At 37.4% G+C, this 20882-nt stretch overlaps 1 protein-coding gene across 1 annotated transcript in view; it reads left to right on the forward strand.

The window, feature by feature from the left end:
* Positions 1–20413, forward strand: part of LOC115215421 (leucine-rich repeat and death domain-containing protein 1-like) — an 82299-nt gene extending 61886 nt beyond the window's left edge. Inside the window, exons 3-4 of the mRNA XM_036505961.1 lie at positions 3200–3706; positions 18773–20413. Coding sequence (XP_036361854.1) covers positions 3200–3706; positions 18773–20317 — 2052 coding nt within the window. The 3' untranslated portion in view covers positions 20318–20413. The remainder of the gene's footprint in view (positions 1–3199; positions 3707–18772) is intronic.
* Positions 20414–20882: the final 469 nt, after the last annotated feature.

Consider the following 20882-nt stretch of genomic DNA (forward strand, 5'->3'; position numbering starts at 1 on the left):
ATTACATACATACATGCATACACATACATATTATATACATATATATATATATATATATATATAAATATATCAAGAGAATGTGCCTATGTACACATACACATACACACATATATATAAATATCTTTTACTTGATTCAGTCATTAGCCTGCGGCCATGCTGAGGCACCGAAGAAATTTTAGCGCATATATGCATAATATGCATACATATATGTATGTATATACATACATATATACATACATACATACATACATACATACATACATACATACATACACACACACACACATATATAGGGAGCAAAAATGATGAAGATTCAGTAAGGCATAGTAAGGCTCGTTTGGCCTAAATAATTGTGGCCACAACCTGAGCAAGTTAGGACATAGATAAGATTCTGAGAAGTACATGTGAAGTTCGTCTTAATTGAGAATTTTTCTCCTTTCCGGAATGTGAATTCCGAGCCTTCAGTTAGGAATGGGTATGTACCACAATTAGGTCGTCTGCATTTTTTAACTGTTGATATCGTATGTATTGAGTATAGTTTTGCATTTGTTAGGAGTATCTTGATTGATTTTATGTGTATATAGGATGTTGTTCATTTCTGGATGTTGAGTGAGCAAAGGAAAATTTTGTATAATTGTATTGTATGCTTCATTGTTTCTGGGGTTGTGGGTTGATATGTATGGGAGTGATTTAAAGTGAGGTGTGGTGTTTTGTTTGTTGTCCTTAGTGTGTTTGTGTCCAATTTCTTGGACACAAACGTTTAGTTCCATGGTCTATAAGTGCGGGTGGATATTGACGTTCAATGACTGTTTCGTTAGAGAAGATCTGGACATGCTAGAGCATCTATCAAAAAACACCAACGAAGAAGCACTATTAGTCACCTTCGATGTTATCAACCTCTACACTAAAATTCCACATGACTACGGATGGAAAATGCTCCTGAGAGCAAAATACAAAAATGTATCGGGAGCGTGTGGGAACAAAAGACCCACATCACCAGAGGAAAGAAGTATGAAACTATTGAGGTGAGATTTGGGACGGAAAAAAGAGCCAGGTGTCATTGCACGACCACTTTGAGGAATGGCAACTTTTTAATTCTCAACTATCGTGGCTACGTCTTTCCAAGTTTAGGGTGTTAAATTTACCGCCAGAAATATCCAGCATCTGGTTAGTGGGTGCCGTCCCGGCAGGTATAGAAGAAGAGGAAGTGACTATATTGGCTGTCAAGAAAATATCTGAGCAAAACTGGTCCGGTTTAGGTATGGAAGTGACTTTAGAATCTAAGCCGGACCATATCGACCAGCTGCCTGATCTAATTGATCTCCCGTAGAAAGCCAAGATGTCACATATGTGGATCTGTAACACAGTTAAAGGCTTTTTGCTTTGAAACAAGAAAAAATAAACTCCCACTGCTGCCAACACCACAAACACCACTAAAGAAAAATCATGAACAAGTGCTCAAGGCACCTACACCTACACTCACACCCACGGACACACCTACTTCCAAACCAAGACAAAGAAGGAATATACCTCCAGTTGCTACAGAAAAGCAAACCAACATCAAGTCTGCCTCCCAAACCAACATAAACTGCAATAATATCGAGAAAGAAGAGCTGAACGATCAATGGATCACAGTAACAAAAGTGGGTAGGCGAAAGAGGAGGAGAGGACACAGCCCCACTCCAAGAAATCAACAAAAACATATTCTGAAACCACAACTGCAACACAATTCACAACCACTCAACTTAAGAAAAACGAGCATTTAAGACACCTCCTTCTTTTTGCTTTTAATGACGGTTCTAAGGCCGCAAAAGCTGCTCGCGACATTTGTGCTGTGTATGGAGAGGGTGCCATAGCTGAAAGAACCGCTCGGGATTGGTATGCCAAGTTCGAAAATGGAAATTTTGACCTCAAAACGCACCGCGTTCTGGCCGTACAGTTAAGTTCGATGAAGAGTGATTAAACCAACTTTTGCACGAAAATTCTCGTCAAACGACAAGGGAACTGTCAGAGGAAATGGAATGTTCCGACACTGCTATAGAGAAGCATCTTCACTCGATGGGAAGGGTTCCGAAGTATGGAGAATGGGTTCCGCATGCTTTAAGTGACAACAAGAAAAATCAACGAGTCACAGTCTCCGCTGGTTTGCTTGCTCGTCATCGCTCAACTCATGGACACAAACAACGATTTCTTTACCGAATCGTTACTGGCGATGAAAAATCGTGCCTGTAAATCAATATGAAGCAGCGTAAGGATTGGCTTAGCCCCGGTAAACAAGCGACACTGCGCGTGAAACAAGATCTTCATCCACGTAAAACGATGTTTTTCCTATAGTGGAACTGGGAAGGGATTATCCATTACGAATTGCTTGAAGGGAATCAAACGGTCAACGCGGAACTCTATGTTCAACAGATGGAACGACTCAACACGGCTATTCAAGAGAGAAGACCTAATCAGAAGCATAGAGTTCTGCTGCATATCGCCAATATGACCAAGGAAGCCATTCAAACGCATGGCATGGGAAGTGCAGCCACACCCACCGTACTCTCCTGGTTTGGCACAAACCGATTTCCACTTCTTTCGATCTCTTCCAAATGCTATGCACGGGGTTTCGTTCAATTCTGATGCAGAATTGAGAGCTTGGTTGGGTCAATTTTTCGAGTCGAAATCGATGTATTGAAAATCTTGTTGAACGTTGGGAAGTTGTAAACAACAAGGGAAAATACATTATTGATTAATTAGTTAGTTTTTTTTTTATTAAATCCTTTTAAGATATTAAAATTTAAAAAAAAAAGCGGGAACCTAGTTGCCAACCTAATATATACTGATGTTCACCTCGTTGAATTTTTCAATTTCAAATTTTTCTTTGTAATTTATCATCATCATCATCATCATCACCACCACCGCCGCCTCCGTCGTTGTTTTTGTTATTATTATTATTGTTGTTGTTGTTGTGCTTTAGTAATTATTATCCTTATAACAGGAAGCTGTTTCAAAATTTTTGTTACCATCATTCTTCCTCTTGCGGAAATGTCACTAATAAATATCACGACGAAAGAAATGAATGCCTGTTACTCCCTTGCACTTCGATGTTATTCTCACTTGAGTTGATACATTGTCTTTAGTTCAACAAAATACCGTTTATTTATTGTGTGTTTCATATTTAATCCTCATTTTATATTACACATATCTTTACCAGATCCTTGCTAGTAACAACAGATTGAAAAATGTCAACAAAGATATTGGATTTATGGAGAAATTACGAATAATAAACTTCAGAAATAACATCCTAAATAAAATACCTGCTTCTATCTCCAGTCTGCAATGCCTAGAGTCGCTTGATATCACAAACAACAACGTAAAAAACCTACCTCCTGCAATCCATAAATGTATTGCATTAAAATCTATATATGCCTCAGAAAATCGTATTCGATCGCTTCCAAAGAAAATTCATTTAGTACCATGGCTGGAATATTGCGATTTCACTTACAATTCTATAAAATCTATAAGAAAAACTCTCTATATGTCACCGGCTACATTCGATTTCAGTTACAATAAATTAACAAAACTCCCGGAAGTTGCAGGAAAAAAAAGACCAAAGGTGAAGTCGATCCATGTCCCATATAACTTAATCTCGAAAATCCCCGATAATATACATAAGATGGAAATTCTGGTTTACGTTGATCTTTCGCACAATCAACTCGAGGTACGTATTTTTTAATTCTTTAATTCAAAAGTTGAAGTATTCATATCGAACCTTTCCACGTATACTTTGCTTAATATCTATCTTATCAAATTCATAAGGGAAATTTTGTGGAAGATCGGTTATCAACATTTGACACGAGAGCAGACCTCAGTGTAAATGTAACAACAGTTACTGTTAAGTTATCTCTACTGATTTTCTATGGAATTTAGAACCAGTAGTGAATGTTACGACGTTTCGTATCCGAATACGTCTATGTAAGCAATGCGATCGAAGATAGAAAAAAGAGGTACTTGTATACGAAACGTCGTAACTTTCAGAGCTGGCTCTAAATTATGCAGGAAATTTTTAAAGATCAACTTTAAAGTGTTTGTAACGCACTGCTAACATAAAAGTGGTACACATTATTGTATTATGTACCTTTAATATACTTGGTAGTATATAATGTTTGCAAAACGAAATAGTGTCTCTACCAGCAATTAATTGAACCTACTGTAATACAACATATATATGGACCACCATATATACGTTATAGGTGATATAGTTATGGACCACCATATATATGTTATAGGTGATATAGTTATAGGTGGTACCTGAACCAGTTTCTCAATTCATAGATAACCCGATAAATATTTGTAGGGAATCATCTCTGGTCTTATCAGTGAATACGAGCTCATTGAAGTTCAGGTCCTAGTCTCCATTCCTAGCTTCATGTACACTATGTGATCAAAAGTATCTACCTTCACACACACATAATATATGTATAGCTGTAAAATCTCAAGAAGAGATCAGAGGATTTGTCTGGGGTTAACCAAGTAGTAGTACAGAATAGCCACTTTGATGTGGCGACTGATTTTACTTGTTAGTATAGTTACTACTCTGATCTCTTCTTGACATTTTACAACTAGTTATTTTGCTTGTTGCAAATCAGTGACCGATGGTCGCTTTGATTACAATATATTGTTGGCTGGATTGAACTCTGGCTATCGCTTTGTCGGACAGGTACTCGCGACTGAAGCTAGGCCAAATAGCCCGAAACTGAGTCAGTCTCGTGATCGTGTTACCTGCTAGAGGGCGTTAGGTGATCACTTCCACTGCTAAAAAAATATATTGCATATAAAAGGTGCAGCGTCGCACCTATAATCAGCCGGCGGAGGATTTGCCTGGAATTAAACTAGTAGTAACATGGAACAGCCACTATGATGCGGCGATCTACGATACATATATAATATAACCTCATATATACATATGTGTATAAATGAATATGTATATAGAAAGTATGTATTTCTACGTTATATGAATATATATATATATATATATATATACATACATACATATATATATATATTATATACTTTATTTTAAGCAGCAGAAAATTCAACAAAATCTGTTACTCTGAGTTTCTCGTTGCCGTTCATCAGACAGTTTTTGCTAGAATGGAACATATATATTAATTCAATCTATACTCTTACAAACGCTACACCTTTAAAAAGAAATGGACTTGTTTGATTGGCCTTTAGAAAAAACGGTCAATCTTCGAGCGATAAACAAAAAGGTCAAAAATATGTATATATATATAAAAAAACTTATAAAAATTATAAAATCCGAGGAAAAACCGAGGAAAAAAACTATTGCCGTTAATGAAGACAGTACAAATTAATGCAGAGAAATTAAATCGGTTATAAATACTGCAATACATATTTATATTAAAATCCATATATATATCAACATACACAAAAGGATGCGCGTAAACGCCATACATACATATACAGACGTATGAATATGAATCTAAATTATACACATAAAGCATGTGTACATATATTCACGCAAACCGTCTCGCACCCAAGCTAAAATTCATCTATGTAGCAATTCTCATATACTGAGCAAGGAGGGGGAACGAAAGAAAGGGAAAGAGAGAAAAAGGAACGAAGGAGGGGTGGGGAAAAAACTTGTAGCGATATTATTGGCATCTATAGAGGCCAGTATACATACACAAGTTTGAATTGATACATATACATACCGTCGTGTGTATGCGTGCTTAAGCACAAGCATACTTTCACTTACACATACACAGATACGCATGCTTACAAATACATATGCTTTGCTATACACAAACTTATATAAACATTCTAAATTTGACAACATTGCTTTTTTTTAAAAAAACATTGCTTTTAAAGATGGGTGCATTAATAAAAATATATACGAAAGAATATAAAATAAAATATAACATCCTATTTTGGGTCATTTATAAATAATCAAGGTAATATAAATAATCAAGGTAATCTTATGCAATACAATAACATGAAAACAAAGTTTGTAGGTTTTTCCTATATATATGTAGAAACAATAAGACTTTGCTTTAGGTCCGTCGTAGCGCTCAAGAGTCAAATCAAAATCAAAAAATCAAAATACAAAATATATACTCTATCCATATGGTATATTTATATTCGACATTTTAAATTTAGCCGCGTGCCTACATAAGTTCATTAACTCACTTCTTTGATTCAAAGAATATTGTCTTTGAATAATATGTGCATTTTCTCTAATAAGCAAAGCCTGCACTTGAAATTATATTTGTAAGCTCCATGCCTGTATGGTGCCGCCCTGTCCAGAATGCTCCATGTCACGTTGAAAGGTGGGGCTTCCTTTTCTTTTAGTTCCCAGACATATTTTGCTAGGCTGGTTTTCTTCCTATTCTCTGGGTATTTAAAAGAATTCTTATGAGAATAAAATCTTGTTTTAAATGAATTTTCTGAAGCCCCTGTGTATGTCTTGTATTCCGATGAGCCTTCCACTTGCACCTTGGCTCTATAAACTACTCCTTTCACTAGACATTTCCCTTCTAACGGACAGGAGCTTTCGTTTTTGAAATTACATTTCTTAATGGGCTCGGCACCATGTCTAATCTCAAGTGCAGGCTTTGCTTATTAGAGAAAATGCACATATTATTCAAAGACAATAATTCTTTGAATCAAAGAAGTGAGTTAATGAACTTATGTAGGCACGCGGCTAAATTTAAAATGTCGAATATAAATATACCATATGGATAGAGTATATATTGTATTTTGATCTTTTGATTTTGATTTTGACTCTTGAGCGCTACGACGGACCTAAAGCAAAGTCTTATTGTTTCTACATATATATTAGGAAAAACCTACAAACTTTGTTTTCATGTTATTGTATTGCATAAGATTACCTTGATTATTTATATTACCTTGATTATTTATAAATGACCCAAAATAGGATGTTATATTTTATTTTATATGTCTTTCGTATATATTTTTATTAATGCACCCATCTTTTAAAAGCAATGTTTTTTTAAAAAAAAGCAATGTTGTCAAATTTAGAATGTTTATATAAGTTTGTGTATAGCAAAGCATATGTATTTGTAAGCATGCGTATCTGTGTATGTGTAAGTGAAAGTATGCTTGTGCTTAAGCACGCATACACACGACGGTATGTATATGTATCAATTCAAACTTGTGTATGTATACTGGCCTCTATAGATGCCAATAATATCGCTACAAGTTTTTTCCCCACCCCTCCTTCGTTCCTTTTTCTCTCTTTCCCTTTCTTTCGTTCCCCCTCCTTGCTCAGTATATGAGAATTGCTACGTAGATGAATTTTAGCTTGCGTGCGAGACGGTTTGCGTGAATATATGTACACATGCTTTTATGTGTAAATTTAGATTCATATTCATACGTCTGTATATGTATGTATGGCGTTTACGCGCATCCTTTTGTGTATGTTGATATATATATGTGGATTTTAATATAAATATGTATTGCAGTATTTATAACAGGTTTAATTCTCTGCATTAATTTGTACTGTCTTCATTAACGGCAATAGGTTTTTTTCTCGGTTTTTTCCTCGGATTTTATAATTTTTATAAGTTTTTTTATATATATATACATATATTTTTGACCTTTTTGTTTATCGCTCGAAGATTGACCGTTTTTTCTAAAGGGCCAATCAAACAAGTCCATTTCTTTTTAAAGGTGTAGCGTTTGTAAGAGTATAGATTGAATTAATATATATGTTCCATTCTAGCAAAAACTGTCTGATGAACGGCAACGAGAAACTCAGAGTAACAGATTTTGTTGAATTTTCTGCTGCTTAAAATAAAGCATATTACTCTACCACTGGTATTTGAGTACTCTTTTTTCCACCTTGTTTCACATTTATGTGTTTACTCCGGTATATATATATATATATATATATATATATATATATATATATATATATATATATATATATATATATATATTTATAAACACACACACACACATTCATATATGCATATAATCATGCATAGACACACATGCAAACGAATACACATACATACATATATATTGTCCTTTAACAATAATAGTATAGATAGCATTTTCGAAGTTTCAGCCGACTAAACCATCATCGAACTGGTCGTATTTTCGAAGGCTCAGACAAATCTATTCTTCTTTGTAAGGAAGATTGTTTTCGAGAAGATACATTACATCCCTGCTGATCCGAAGACAGGGTTGACCCACTCGGAGAAGAATTGCCTGGTGACTCAGGCTTTAACGTTTGCCCTCCACATTACTTGCGGCTTCTCCTTCAGGATTTTGTGCGACTTGAACGCTCGTGCGTTTTTGGACTGGAAGAAAAAAAGCGGCTTAATCTTCAAGTCTCCACTATCATTGACGCAAAGGGTGAGAGTTAGCCCATCTTTCATATAGTTGTGTCCTGGAATTTTTATCTCCTCTGCAATTATGTAGGTTCTTCTGGGCATTTTTTTTTTTCATAAAAATGGTCAGTTTCACCAGTTTTATGTTGTGCGATGTACCTCTCTGCTGAGATGAGCTGACGGTATTCCGGTATTCACACAAGCGAAAGAGCTCGCTGCTTCTCCATACATGACTCTTTATCAGCCACCTTCTTGAAATTATCAAACCAGCCGAGACTGGCCTTAAATGCGTCTGCTGATGTCTCCTCCGTGGATGTTCCAGGGATCTGCTTCAGGAAACACGTGCTTTCTCACAGATGATGGTCTCCACAGGAGAATCAATTTTCCCATCCTTTCGTGGACCGATATGTGTTGCTTGGGTAGCCTGTAGACTCCCATTGCTAATTTAACGGCCTTGATCTCGTCCTTTTTCTACCGTTTGGTGCAGATCATCGACGTGTTTCGGTCGAATTAACGTGCTATGTCCAATACAGACACTCCTCTTTCATGTTTATCAAATATTTCCTCCTTCATTTCTATCGTAATCAACTTTTTCTTCTTCTCAGTATTGTTCTTTACACTAACCTTCTTAGGACCCATGGCTAACACAACTAATTATTATAAAATAATAGCAAAAGATGCACAAAACTAAACAAAAACACTGGCAAAAACGCGAGGGATGCTGCCACAACGAGATAAATTTGTGAACTGAGCAAGAGGAGACTGGGTTTGTCAGGACAAAGTGTGCGAGCCCAGCGCCGACTAGCGGTCGCTTGTATGAAATTCACTTGTACTGCGGATTTCTGCTCGTACTTCAAGACAAAAATTCGCACGAGCCTCGGCATGTGCAGCAAATTACTCGTGCATTGGTGCACTCCTACTGCGAGGTTCCATTGTATTTAAGTAAACGTTGGGCTTCTTTCACTTTCTGTCAAAGATATTCATCCACATTCCTTGGGTCACCCCGTGTCGATATTAAAGGACACTTACTCGAGACGCAACAAAGTAGGACTGAATTATTGAATTCCTTACAAGCTGAAAGCGGCGAAAAAGGCTATCACGCGCACGCACGCACACATACACACACACGCACCCTCATACACACACACACATTCATACACATACACGCACAAATATTCATACATATTAGCATATAGGATATAAATCTATACAAGTGTATACACACACACACACACACACACACACACACATATAAAGTGTATTTACGCTATACATATACATTAAATATGCATACTCTCTTATGTACACATGTTTATACGTAAACGTGTTAGAGACATATTCGTATGTATACTCTTTACTCTTTTACTCTTTTACTTGTTTCAGTCATGTAACTGCGGCCATGCTGGAGCACCGCCTTTTAATCGAGCAACTCGAACTCGGGACTTATTCCTTTGTAAGCCCAGTACTTATTCTATCGGTCTCTTTTGCCGAACCGCTAAGTAACGGGGACATAAACACACCAGCATCGGTTGTCAAGCAATGCTAGGGGGACAAACACAGACACACGCATATATATATATATATATATATACATATATACGACGGGCTTCTTTTCAGTTTCCGTCTACCAAATCCACTCACAAGGCATTGGTCGGCCCGAGGCTATAGTAGAAGACACTTGCCCAAGGTGCCACGCAGTGGGACTGAACCCGGAACCATGTGGTTGGTAAACAAGCTACTTACCACACAGCCACTCCTGCGCCTATGTGCGATATTGTTTATGATTATAATTTTTTTTATTGATATCGTAGTTCACATGTACTTCATATGGTGTTTCTATAACGAAATCATTAGAAATCGGTTTACTGAATGAGAAAATTCTCATATTTTGGCCATTTGACCAATCTTGTTCTCTGGCAGCTATTGTTTCTTTGATTCGTCTTAACTAGCGAAAAAAGTTTTTGTTGAAATCGTTAACTTTATTCAAAAGCTAGAAGTTAATTCATCACGTGAAATTCAGCCAGGAACAATATGGTTTGAGGCAAAGACAAGACAAGACAAGACACAACCAAAACAACAACAACAGCAGCAGCAACAAAGAACTAAAGTACCATTACTGCGACATTCGCATTCATCATCACCATTATCACTAGCTAAACTACCGCCACCGCCGCCACCACCACCACCACCCATACCACCATCAGCGGCATCAGCAGCAGCCCTATAACTACCGCCTTCACTGTGAAGAACGTCAACGAAGAAGGTGACGATGTGGGAGGTAGCAACAAAAGGAACTGCACAATTATATTATTGTAAAACAATTGTGTTATCGGGCAGAATTGAAGAAATATAAGTAAGTCGTGAATAGCCAATTTAATTGCAAATTCTATGAATAATAAGGAAATATAAACATCTTGCGATGAACCGAGAGACGGCCGTCCATCCTTACGGCATCAGCACTATACACACACACACACACACACACACACGCACATATACACGTGGGTGGCGCCAGTGGCATTCTCAATACAAGAAAACAACGTCATCCCATGCGATGAGGGGGGAAAACGATGAATTTAAACAACTACAACAAAGACCGCCTTTAACCTTGATTGAAGGAAGGAAATATTGCTTTGTATTCTAAACTAGATAATTTCTGATTTGAATTGTTAACAAACCAACTGTGATTGACAATATTTACTGGGCAGGGAAATATTTATGAGTACTTAAGGGCCAAACGTCTGGCATCATGTAAATTACAATATCTCTTTAGCATTGCGCCCCACCAACCTATCTTCTACAGTTTGATGGACATCACGCATATGAGTTACACAGAGCAAAACTACGCCAAAAGCATACCATAGTTTCGATTTCATTCCTCTGTAATTCAACGTAAATTTGGCGGAACACGCAACAACATTACACCACCAATATTTGCTATCGTCGTTGTTATTTAGCCTCAGTTCAAAACTAACCGTTCAGACCAACAATGGTAAATGACATTCCAACCGTGACCATCATCTCTTTTGAACTGTTTGCAGATCTACATTAGGTGATGCGTTATTTCCTTATTGAAGAATTTTACACTATCAATAATTGTTGGTACTTGGCGCCAGATAATCTCCGTGTTTACCTGGGTGCACGGCCTAGTGATTAGAGTGCTGTACTCGAAATAACTGTCTCACGACCGAGGTTTCGATTACAGGACCCAGCGGTGCATTGTGGTTTTGAGCACCGCTTTTCATTCCACGTTGCTCTGTGATCACTTCGACATCATACACGTATCACACCGACCGTGTACTTTTACGGGTGTTATGTCGCACGTTCGGGTGCCTTCTACTCAACTCGACTGCTACTCTACTCTGCTCTCTCGACTCTCTACTCTGACGTCTAGACTTCTCCTTCTATATCTACATATTGGGCTAGCCTACTTCATCGTCTGGGGGCGTCCACACAACATCAGGTAATGTCGATTTGATGGAAGCAGTGTTCAAATATTCTATCACGCTTTAATCAAGCTATTTGTGCAGGTTGTTCAGAAAGAAATTGCAGAATCATCTTTCTCGAACTCGAGTGTCCTCTAACAAACAAACTCGGAGTGAAAATTGATACAAAACAATTCCATTCCAGTGGTGATCATCCCGAAAGAATAATCTGTGCAGTGTGTCGTATCTTTATTGAAGAATTCTACAGAATTAAAAGTGGAATTTGTTTTTAGTCATGCATGAAACTGTTCAGATCAACATATAATCAACAGTATTCTAGCCACAAGCATCCTATCTTTTCAACGGTATGTAGGTCTACGTTATGCACTATGTTATTTCTTTGTGACAGTATGGTGTAATTTGAGGGAGATATGAGTGGTATGCCTCTCAGATTGGGCGACCACAAAGACGAACTACATCGGATCATCTAGGTCGTGTCTAAATAGAATATTCTTTAGGCCAGAAGATACAGATATTATGTTCTTTTGCTTTCTGTGGAAGGGACGCGTTCCACTGGTCTGGTATCCATTTGCGGTCAACGCCTGCTGAATGGACGGATTGGCATGCTGTGACTGCTCATGCGCAGACATACGCTGGGGCCACGACGTCTCCAGCGCTTCCTTGACGGTGAGCAGGTGTGGTCACTGTTTGTCAGACAGAATTTGCACAGCTCACATCTGTAACTGAGCTGCAGTCTTGGATCAGGCGTAGAGCGAGGTAGGGCACCTGACACCAAGTAATATTCAGATCCCACTGCTGTTTCCACAATAAATATTCAGTTACTTAATCAGCTGAATATACGACTTTCTAAAATTAACGATTACGTTGCTGAGCATGCACAAATACACTTGAATTGAACTACACATATAATCCATACAATGGGCTTCCGAGCAGTTTCCGCCTACTATATTCTACACACAAAGCATAGTTTGAACCAATGTTATTATAAAGACAATTCTCCATGATGCCGGCAGTTGTATGATTGCAAAGTAAATTTGTTAGTCTTGCAGTAAAGCTGTGAATATAATATATAACAAACAGAAGGAAGCTAGTCTTGAACAGCATAAATGAATATACATATTATTACTTATTTAATCAGACTGTCAAATTAGGCCTTGCGAAAGATCTTTTACCAGTTTAGTTTTATTGTTACTCGCCAATTGATACACGCTTCTAATCTCTCCTTAAGACGGCAAAATTAAGAGGGGAATGTTCATTATTGAGGAGGAGGAGACCCCCTTCGGTCATGAATGACCATGGGATTGCACCTAGAAAGTTACCCTCCGAGGTACAAGTCCGGGAAGGTTGTTTATGGAGGGCCAGCAGTCGCCCATGCATACCAGAGTCCTCTCTCCACACCACTGATGTTATCCAAGGGAAAGGCAAAGGTCGATACAGCTTGGTGCCAGTAATGTCACAACTAATTTCTACAGCTGACTGAACTAGAGCAACGTGAAATAGTGTCTTGCTCAAGAGCACAACACGCAGCCCGGTCCGGGAATCGGGCTCACAACCTCACGATCGTAAGCTCGACGTTCTAACCACTGAGCCATGCGCATTCACTGTTCATTATTAAAATATAAACAAATATATTGGCCTAAGTACAGCTCGTTTCTAATGAAACAGGCAAAAGAATCCAGGAGCTCGAGTCGATTTTTGGCTGAAGCTCTTTCATTGTATCTATGTTGAAATTCCCATCAAGAAATAAATACGGTTACCTGATCTTCCCGAAACAGCAGTAACATCATAACCCACGATTAAAAGAGAGTGTAAGATACACTTATCGGAAATCAAGCCGGCTTGATCACATTTAGAATGCGATTGATCTGATACCTTCTGGATAAGAACTAATCTAGAGCAAATCTAACTTAAGAAATGCAGCTACAGGTTTATTGAATAATCTCAATATATATGTTTTTGCGTATATCCCAGGGATTATGTCAATAGAATGTTGAGCAAATTGAATTTGAACCTGAAAAAAGTAATTTAATTTCAGCTGGGTGTTAATGCGTAAGCACTGGCTTACGCATTAATACGGGAATCATTTTTGCTTATCAATTATAAAAAAAAAAAAAAATCAATATCTATTCCATTCGAAAACTATTTTTCGTTTTTAAAGCATACGGAATTAAATAGATAAATTATCTAGACGTAACGCACATGATCGGCTTCTGTGGATTTGATCTTCCATCCTCAAAGAACGAATTGTAGAATATCTTATCTATTCATTCATTCAGCTATTTCGAGTATTTACATTTTGAAAATATTAAATTATATTTCATCTACTCGCGTACGGCAGTGAAAGAAGATTAACATATTGTCTCGCGGCGTTTATTAAACACACCAAGAGCATTTCCTTTAATGTTATAATTTAAATATGTTTACATATGTTGTGATTAATTTTAATTATGATTAATATCAGCCAAGTTTATGAGACCATTTATATATAATTCAGAAAATTTATGAGATCATAACTTACTTCTTGAAACATAAACCAATAAAATAAAATTATGATAATGATTAGTTTTGACTAGGCAAAATGCCAGTTAAACAACAAACTGCTAATTCTGAGAGACTTGTTGGCCAAGTGGGAAAATGTAATGATGCTTGGAATGGCATGGTTGATGCCCACGGCGTTCGTTCATTAAAACATTAATGGTCAGCCTTTTCTTAGTACATGTCCTCTATATAAGACACGTTTTAAAGAATATAATTTTATCCGGCTGACGGACACGGAACAAACTGGTGCACATTGAGGGTGAAATCAAGATATTTTATACATTTTCTGACAGAGATATTAATGTCCATAATATCTGTAATGCAGACGAAATAAGTGGTGCTATATATTGTAACTATCATTTATCAAAGATGTCTTAGAATCATTTGTATCACGAATTTTGCGTTCATTTTGTTTTTGGAGTTAAAAATCTACGTTGGCCGAGAAAAAAACATTTCAAAACATAAACGTAACTTTGTTAATTATAAAAGAAATCTCTGAAAGTTGTTTAAAGGAAATTTCCCTATATATCTCTTGTAAAAGGGTTACATCAGTGTTATGTAAAAATAGCAAAGTCTTTGCAAATAATAGCTTAACAAAACACCAAATAAGCAAAGCATCTAGTTCAAATTGGAGGAAGCGAAAAATGGTAAAATAACTTCAAACCAACATGAAAGCTGAATTGAATTACAATGTGCAATTCCAAGGTCGGTTATGTCTGTTTTTATCCTCATGTGGTATGCTGATGGTGGCATTTAAAATGGGAGATACTCAGTTAATTTCTGTTGACAACTTAGACAAATCTTTGAGGAAAAACACTTCAAAAATTCTTCTGAGATCACTTTGGGATATAAGAGTCAATTCATTTGTTATGAATCTTCAAATAACACATCATGCATGAATTAGCTCTAGCAGATCTTGTCAGCTGCGTTAAATACGTTAAATAATTAACATAGGACTTCACACAAATCCATGAGAAACATCCCACCTCAGCTATAATTTATATGAAAAAAGGTTTGGAAGATTGTCAAACATTGTAAAATATTCTTGCGACACAAAATGAAAGCCAGACATCTTCCTGGTCTCTATGATCTTTGTGCTCAGTTAAATGAAAAGCAGCAAAGTGAGGGATGCGTTTTCTCTTCTTTTATAGATTACGTAGAAAATATATTGATTAAAAATAAATAAAATAAATGCGCCCTTTTGAAGCCTAGCCAGGCTCATGGGCACGGTTTATCGGTTTCAATGGTGATGTGTTCCTCAGCTGGACGAGGAACACCAGTCCATCGCAGCGTTACTCATTTTTGCCAGCTGAGTGGACTGGGGCAACGTGAAATGAAGTCTATTGCTCAAGAACACAACGTATCGCCCGGTCCAGGAATCGAAACCACAACCTTACGATCATGAGTTCAACACACTAACCACTAAGCCACGCGCCTCCACAAATATATTGATTAGGATTATTATAATATTCCAAATGCGCCTCTGAGAAACACGGTACATAAAAAAATCAAAGTTCAATGCATGACCACAGAGCAAGATTATTTTCTGTTTCGTAGGCTCAGACAAACTTTTGTTGTTTTGAAGTTCACATTGTAACAAGTGGTTCTAGATTAAAAACTTTCCTCAGACGTAACTTAGGAAAGTGTTTTCTACTACTACATTCTAAAGGCTATCAATAGTATGTTAAATGAAATTTTTTTTTAAATGAGCTTTTAAGCTCATCTTGTGTGTGTGTGGGTGCGTCGTGTAGTATGTGTTTGCGTATCGTCGAACGATTACAGGTATCGAGGTGTCGCATGTAACATACATTTACACTTAACTTAGTTTTTATTCATCAGGAAATCAGTAAATTATTGTGGCTAAAAACACTCTTTTCTCTACGTCGTGATTTTTGGTTCCATCCTATTGCATAGCAACTCTAGCAAATATCTTCTACAATAGCCCCGATTACACCAACGTGGAATTTAGCCATTGGGGACTATGTGAAAACTCCTATGAATACATATATACATAAATACATGCATGCATCCATCCAACCATCCATCCACCCTTACATACATACGTACGTACGTACATACATACATACATACATACATACATACATACATACATACATACACATACATACATTACATGCATACATATACCAAGTGTACCAGCAAAATTGTCCAAATTTTAGATTCAACTTCGAACTTTTGTGTCTCAGGAATGCTTAAAGGTACTTTAATGGAATTATCAGAGATGCTTCTAACTCTATTGCACTCTCGTTTGAGCAAGAAGAATGTCGATTACTCTGCAAGTTCATCGGAAGAGTCGTGATGAAGTAGATCATGAACGAAAATGACATTTTCAGAAATAATTAACCGTAGCTCAGGATTAGGAATCCATAAAAGAGTGGAATAAAGTTCGAATAGAAGCTTAAAGATTTATTGCGAAGTTTCCGAGGCAATCCTGGCCGGAATCCCACCTGGCGCCAAGAGTTGCTCCTCTGTTAGCAATGTCTTCCTCAACCCTCTTTTTGAATGCACCACCAACTTTCTTAATGAATTCTTTATCATATCCTCCTCCCACGTACTACATATGGAGCTTTTGAGGGCTTGCAGGTTACTGTGGGGCTTCTCTCAAGCCTTTCTGAGCAGTTCATTCCAGATTCTGAAGTCTAAAGGGTTCAAGTCACGCGAAGAAGGGAGTCAGGTGTCCTTATCCCAAAACCTTTTCCCAAACTCTTCACTGAGAATTTTTTGAGCTACTGAACATATGTGAGACGGAGCTCCATTTTGCTGGAAACACATATATATACATATAAACATATCAAGAAACAAAAGTTCATAAAGTAACGAAAAGGAAAAGAAATTATCTTGTGCTTTTTGGACAAATTCGCTTATTTTTTTAATCATATATTTTAAAAATCACATATTTACAATGACTCCTCTAAGGTTGTCCAAGAACTAGGTGCCGTTGTTAAGGTAGTCGATAGATATACAGTTTTCCAAAATGTTTGTTAAATACAACGACATAAGAGTCATTAGAGCGTCGGACAAATATCTTCTAGTTTTCCTTCTGTTCCTCAAAAGTGCCAACTCTATTAATCAAGCCAGGGGTAACCTTTTAACTCTTTTCGAATATCTTTTAACCATGTGAAAAATGAAGGTAACACAATTTCAAGTTTTCTCACTAACTTCAACTCTTTAGAGGAAAACCATTGCTAATGTAATGCATGTTACCTTATTGGATTCAAATTGAGTCGAAACACTACATTTTTTCTCTCTGTTTTGTCGTTACTAAAATGACCATTAATATATTTAATTTCAGGATTATACACAGCATTTCTTTATAACGTATCATCTTTCCTTTTGTTTACAACCTGCTGGTGTCAAACTGGTTGTTCGATCGTCAGATGTTGATTACATAGGGGCGACTTTCTAAGTTAGAAATCAATAATGTTCTAATCATTCAAAAAAATTATATCATTTTAGTTGAAAAAAATGTAAATGTCCTTCGCCAACTCCACCTCCTCATTATCAATTTCTTGTTCTTCCTCCCATTCCTCAACCTCCGCCCCTCCTCCACCTCCTCTTCCTCCACCTCCTCCTCCTCCACCACCACCACCTCCAATTCCTCCACCTACTCCACCTACTCCCTCTTCCTCCACCTGAATCTCCTTCCTCCTCCTCTCCTCTTCCTCCACCTCCTCCTCCTCCAATCCTCCACCTCCTCCTCTACCACCACATCCAACACCTCCAGCTCCACCTCTTCCACCTGAACCACCTCCTCCTCCTCCTCCTCCCTCCTCCTCCCTCTTCCTCCCCTTCCTCCTGCTCCTCTCTCCTTCTCCTCTCCTTCTCCTTCTCCTCTTCCCTTCCTCCTCCACCTCTTCCCTTCCTCCACCTCCTCCACCACCACCACCACCACATCCATCTCCTCCTCCTTCTTCCCCTACCTCCACCTCCTCCCATCCTCCATCTCCACCTCCTCCCTCCTCCTCCTCCACCTCTCCTCTCCTTTCCCCCTCTCCCCTCTCCCCTCCCTCCTCACCTCCACCTCCTCATCTCCTCCTCCTCTTCTCCTCCTCAACTCCTCTCCTCCTCCTCCTCCTCCAACCCTCCACCTCCTCCTCCTCCTCCTCCTCTTCCCTTCCTCCTCCACCTCCTCCTCCTCCTCCTCCTCTCCTCCTCCTCCTCCTCCTCCTCCTCCACCACCACCACCACCACATCCATCTCCTCCTCCTCTTCCCTTCCTCCACCTCCTCCACCACCACCACCACCACCACATCTTCCCCCTCTTCCTTTTCCTCGTCATCACTATTACTGTAGCCATAATTTCCATACAATAGCTTATCGTTATTATATTTATTCTTTTTTTCACTGTTTATGCAAACGTTATCATAAATGCATTTCAACAAGGTTTTTCACTATCGACAGGAACTGTCAGAAAACATCGGACGTTTGGTCAACCTGCGTTATTTAGATGCATCTCATAATCAAATTTGCGTGCTTCCTCGTAGTGTCGCAGGCTGGGAGTATGGACTACACACGCTTCTACTGAATTCAAATCAAATTTCAGAGATACCATCAGATTTCGGAATATTAAAACGCATAGAAACTCTAAATTTAGCAGATAATTTGATTCACCAGGTACCAAGCAATTTTCTTGAATTAGTGTCGCTTAAATCTTTAAATCTGTCAGGAAACCAGATATCAAAGTTTTTCACTGTTGGTAAGTTATTCAGCTTGGAACACCTTTATTTTGCCAACAATCAGCTTACTAGTATTCCTTTTGACATTGGTAATCTAACCCATTTAATTACTTTGGACGTTGCTGGCAACAATATTCCGTCTTTCCATCCAGATCTCGGCAGAATCAAGTCTTTGAAAAATGTCAACTTCAGTGACAATGGTATTACTTACTTCCCAACATATCTTGGAGCTAATCAAGTTATTAAAAGTTTTAAATTCGCTAAAAATAACCTTAAGGAGGAACTCGATCTTAGTAGATTCATGTTTATGGAGGAATTCGACGTATCCGAAAACAGTTTCTACACGTTACCAAAATATTTAGGGGAGATGAAATTTCTACGTATTATTGATGTGACAAACTGTATGGTTTCCAATTTCTCAGTTCCAAAATCTATAGAGCAACTAAAATTGTCTGGGAACCCACTAGCAACCGATCCAAAATCTATTTTAGGCGTTATTGCCGAAAAGCAGAATTCAAAGTTTCTAACACATTTATACCTAAGTAATATTGGGTTAGAGGACATTCCGCTTTCTCTTGGTCGATGTAAGATGTTAGAGGTACTAGCCGTGGACCATAACAACCTCAGAGGTATTCCTGATAATATTTGTAAGCTTCGAAATCTAATAGAACTTCATATTAATAGCAATGAAATAACAGAATTGCCAAAGAAAATTGATGGATTTGTACGTTTACGTAAATTAAATGCGTCTTCTAATAAGATCAAGGAAATTCCTGAGGGAATGTTAAATATGTGTTTGTTGAACGAATTAGATCTTTCTTTGAATCAGCTTACTGATTTGCCAGAAGATTTCGGGGATATGATAGGGCTAAGTTATGTTGATCTGTCATATAATACCATTAGAGAATTCCCTGATGCTAAAATGGATGTTATGGCTTCGATATGTGTCTTAATATTGATAGGAAATCGTGTCAATGCTATTCCACCTAGTTTCACATCAATATATAGGGTTAAAAAACTAGATTTGACAGGAAATCATATAAAAACCATACCGAAAGACCTATGGAATATGCACCGCCTACAAGAACTCATACTCAAAGACAACGTAATCGAAACTGTTCCAAATACTATTTGTAAGTTGCCCGCTATTAAATTATTGGATTTATCAGATAACAAAATAATGACTTTTCCAGCTAAATTTGAAAAGATGAAACAACAAGGCGTGGTTATATTAACTGACCATCAAAATCAAAGGAAAACTAAAAGTTAAGAATCAAGACATTGTTAAAACCATTAACAACGTTATCAGAACAATTGTCACGTTCTGTTTTAAATGTACAAAACATGGAAATACATACAAAGAAATATATGTGTATATTTATACACAGTGACAAAAATATTGCACAAGTTTGATTACATATAATTATGTTAAAAGTTGCAGTATACTGGATTGTTTTCATGTGAGAAATCGACAGAGCATAATTTCTTGAATTAATGATAATAATTAACAAGTTAATAGAAATGATAGAAATGCTTCAAATTGAGAACACTTTCTTGTTTAACACACACACACACACACACACACACACACACACATATATATATACACACACATATATATACATATAAATATATATATGTGTGTGTGTGTGTGTTTATGGTATTTTAGATTCCAAATAATTGTTTGTAATGAAAAATGTGACAGAAGAGGAAGTAATATGTCCGGATCAGAAACACGTACCACATTTCTATTTAATGCAGCTTCTACATTAAAACCTTGCTGAAAGTATTGCAGTTGAATCTGGATGGCAATACATTATTATTTTTAAAGTAGA

This window comes from Octopus sinensis, linkage group LG9 (assembly GCF_006345805.1).
Source record: "Octopus sinensis linkage group LG9, ASM634580v1, whole genome shotgun sequence".
Classification (NCBI taxonomy): domain Eukaryota; kingdom Metazoa; phylum Mollusca; class Cephalopoda; order Octopoda; family Octopodidae; genus Octopus; species Octopus sinensis.